This window comes from Lactuca sativa, chromosome 6, assembly GCF_002870075.4.
Source record: "Lactuca sativa cultivar Salinas chromosome 6, Lsat_Salinas_v11, whole genome shotgun sequence".
Taxonomy (NCBI): Eukaryota; Viridiplantae; Streptophyta; class Magnoliopsida; order Asterales; family Asteraceae; genus Lactuca; species Lactuca sativa.
Window position 1 is genome coordinate 23,848,296 of NC_056628.2, and position 3,791 is coordinate 23,852,086.

At 33.9% G+C, this 3,791-nt stretch overlaps 1 protein-coding gene across 1 annotated transcript; it reads right to left on the bottom strand.

Annotated features, from left to right (window-relative positions):
• Positions 1-745: 745 nt before the first annotated feature.
• On the bottom strand, positions 746-1,710 carry LOC111883005 (NDR1/HIN1-like protein 12). The gene has a single exon (XM_023879364.3). The coding sequence runs from the start codon at positions 1,515-1,517 to the stop codon at positions 915-917; it is 603 nt and encodes a 200-aa protein (XP_023735132.1). The 5' UTR covers positions 1,518-1,710; the 3' UTR covers positions 746-914.
• Positions 1,711-3,791: the final 2,081 nt, after the last annotated feature.

Below are 3,791 nucleotides of genomic sequence, written 5' to 3' on the forward strand. Positions count from 1 at the left end.
ACTAGGTGACTTTGTAAGTAAATTTGAAAGAACCTCGTTGTAGATGGTCTAAGGTCTAAGGGAACAACTAGTGTACGCATAGGAAGGGAGAGAAGACTGTATGATTGTAAACTAATTGAATATTAAGCAAAGTATTCTCCATCTATTTTGTCAAAAGTTTGTTTTTGTTTATTTAGTTATTAAATGAATGAATATGAATAAGATTTTATATATATTTAATTAAAACGAGCAAATATAAAAAACAATTATTTTGTGCATGAATGTTTTGTAATGTGTTCCGTTTCTGTTATTTATATTAAATCTACGTTTTTTTTATGTTCTTTACAGGTTGTATGTACAAATGCTATGCAAGAGTTATCTCTTTGGATTTGCGCAAGAAACCTTTTAGGAGGTGGGATTTTTCGAAAATGTTTCCGTAACGTTGTCAATGTTTCTAATGTGTGGATTTGTAGTTTGTTACTTTTGTTTAGGTGTTAATTTATATGTTTATGAACATGTTTGTTTGTTTGTGGTCTTTTACCTTTTGTATGAACGTATATGAATGAACTTATCTTTAGTGAACAAACATGAACATGAATATTTTTTTCGTTTGTTTGTGTTTGTAAGTTCGTAAAATTAAGCTAATGAACACAAACAAAGAACTTTCGTGTTCCTTAAATATTTGGTGAAAAAAAAAAAAAAAAAAAAAAAAAAAAAAAAAAAAAAAACACTTGTTCCTGTAAATAAGTTGAAGATGATGTAAATCTACACATCAAACTATACTGTGTCATTGATTTTGATATTTAAAATATTATGATAAACATATTTAAATATTAACGAATGAAATGATTGAGGCTCTAAATCTACACATTAAAGTAGGACTCTTTCTTCATGATTTCGGAGAGAAAAAAAAAAAAAAAAAAAAAACCTTTATATCAATGTGATTTTGTGCTACAATGGGAGTTTACCACGCTGCCATTGACGGGCAACAGGAGCTCACAATCCATATGCAGCCAGAACTTGACAGATCCCAACGGGCCAACTCTCCACATCGTCCTCGAACTCCCTTTCAAGAAGAACAACATCAACTTACTTTTACTCAACGATTGCTGTGTCAAATACTGTTCCTCCGGCGGCAGCGGAATCGGCGACGACTCCACCACATAATTCAACTCCCTCGTCGCATTCTTCCCAACGTCGAACGGATTCGCCACCAGTCGTGCGATGTTCTGCCCGTGGTAACCGAGTAACAATCTGGTGTCATAGAAGGTCGCATGTGCTTTCTGGTTATGGTTCTCTGCACGGATCAGGATCGTTAATCGTACAGCCATAACACCTGTTCGATCATAGTAAAGATGATCCAGACGAGATGCACGGACGGAGAGGAGCGGCATTTTTGGTCGGATCACAAGGTATCCTGAAAATACAACTATTCCGGCGATGATTACGGAGGTGGCGATGAGTGAGCAGATAACGGCGAAGCACCAGATGAAGGGGTTGGTGCGGCGTTGTCGACCTAGTACCGGTTGCTTTGGCATTGAGACTGGGAGGAGGGGGCTAACTGTAAATATTTGGGCAGCATAGAGGGATTGGAAATGTAAATGGTGGATATTATGGGGGGTTTTAAAGCGATTAAGGTTACGAGAGAGAAAATATAGGAGGTTTGGAGGAGGGGGTGAGCGCAGATCTTTGGGTCTAATTGGTGGGCAACGTTAAGGTACGTTACCCTGATTTAAAGCCACCCTTCATTTCATATTATTATTTGCACATAACTTTTGTACCATTGTTTCATAGGCTGATAGGCTTTCAAGCCTTCTAAACCTTCTTTATAATAAACTACAAAAAAAAACATAATATTTACATGTCACATATTTAACTTAGAAGCAATAGAGATGTTATATTTTTTATGAAATTTGCAATGATGTTTCAAATCAAAAAATGCAATATTTTTTGGGTAACGTGTTTAATATGTTGAATCGATTACATAATGTATGCGAGCAGTGATAAAGATAAACATTGCTATATAAATTGGTTAAAAAAAAAAAATAGTATCAATGCTTAAATAAATATTTGTACATTCTTTTCTCTTTTCGAATTGTCAACTCTCTTAACAAGAATGGGTTTTTCTTTTGAAAACTAATCAAGTTGAATTATCATATTAAATGTTGCTTGGATCTATGATTACAAGTTATGTCGTTGCTTACAAACCTAGTGAAGACCCCAAAGGCACCTTCCAAAAGTAAAGGTACACAAAGCATAAAGGACAAAGCCACGAATTCAAATCTTCTCCAATTAAGAAACCTTGTTTGTAACCAATTTTATATTATGATGCTTTTCAACCTGTCTACTTCTATCGAGGCTATTATCGTACTTCCTTAGGACGAAAGTTCATAAACCTTGTATACAATGACTTTATGATATTTAATTACATATTTACATCATAATATCCGTACATTAATTTCCAAATCCTTTTCTCTTATTTTTGGAAAGAATGGCTTGGATATGTTGGTCTTTAAGGTTATGTTCGCTTAGAGCGGACTCCTCCCAGGGCGGTGCGGTTGATAGTTTTGGTGAAGAAAAATGAGACTTATTTCCAGAGTCGGTCCTGAAAAATTAAATATTCTTAATGGCCTAGGACGAAAAAGAAAAAAAGTAGGGTTGCAAAATCGGGCAGTCGTGTCGTGTTTTTCTCTGACACGACACGACACGACAAAGTTTTATATAACACGAATACGATACGACACGATGTCGTGTTTTTTTCATTAAAACGAAAACAAACCAATTAAAACACGACAACACGACATGACACGACAAAGATAATATTACATAACTATTAGTTTATTTCATTCATACTTAAAGATACATAACATGACAAAAACGACAAACACGAAAAACACGACAACCACATGCTTAATCGTGTCAATTTCGATCTGATTTATGAACACGAACATGACACAACACGACATCGTGTTTTTTAATATTGACAGGAACACGAATTCAAATTTTGATTTCGTCCCAATTTCGTTTCGTTTTGTGTATTTTTGTTGTGTCGTGTCATAAATTGACAGCCTAAAAAAATGACTCTTATCTTTATTATAATTTTATATTTTTAAACAAAAATATATAACAAAAAAAATTAAGCCCTATACAGCTGTCCACTTTGTCGTCATGTTTATTAATGATGTCACATTACCCCCTCCAGGCCACATTTGATTGAAATCCTACGACTAAAACTTGGGACTTCGCTTATAGGGAGCCATTGTCTTACCAATTGAGCCATTAGAGGATGATTATATATTAGTCTTTAATATCAATTATTAACACCTTAGACATCCAGAGATTTTGATATTTCAATGGTTGTATGTTTATTCTTCCTATAGAAGAGTAAATATATACATGAGAAATTCTTATCTTATAAGAAAGAAAACAAGATATAAAACGAGATACAAACTATTGCAAATAGAAAATCATACACAATTCCTAAAGATACAACCTTAGATACTTCTTAAGTTGGTAGATTTATTTCTACCATGCCCAACTTATCAATCGATTTGTCTAACACTTTTTTGGCATGCCACTTCAGTAAGAACATCTGTTAATTTCTCCTTTGAAATTAAAAACGGTAAGCGAACAATTTATTGTCATGATTTTCTTAAAATAACTTACCCCCCCAACTCACTCACACACTTGTATGAGCTAGTTGAAAAATTATGTTGAATAATAGCATTGTTGTCAATCATACATTGCTGAACCCCAATACTCAAAAGTATTTCATGTTTGAAAGCATGTAAGGTAACATTCAATTTATGCGG

What these genes read in the sequence shown, in the direction of transcription:
- LOC111883005 (XM_023879364.3), bottom strand. Translation starts at nt 1,517, where the DNA reads ATGCCAAAGCAACCGGTACTAGGTCGACAACGCCGCACCAACCCCTTC.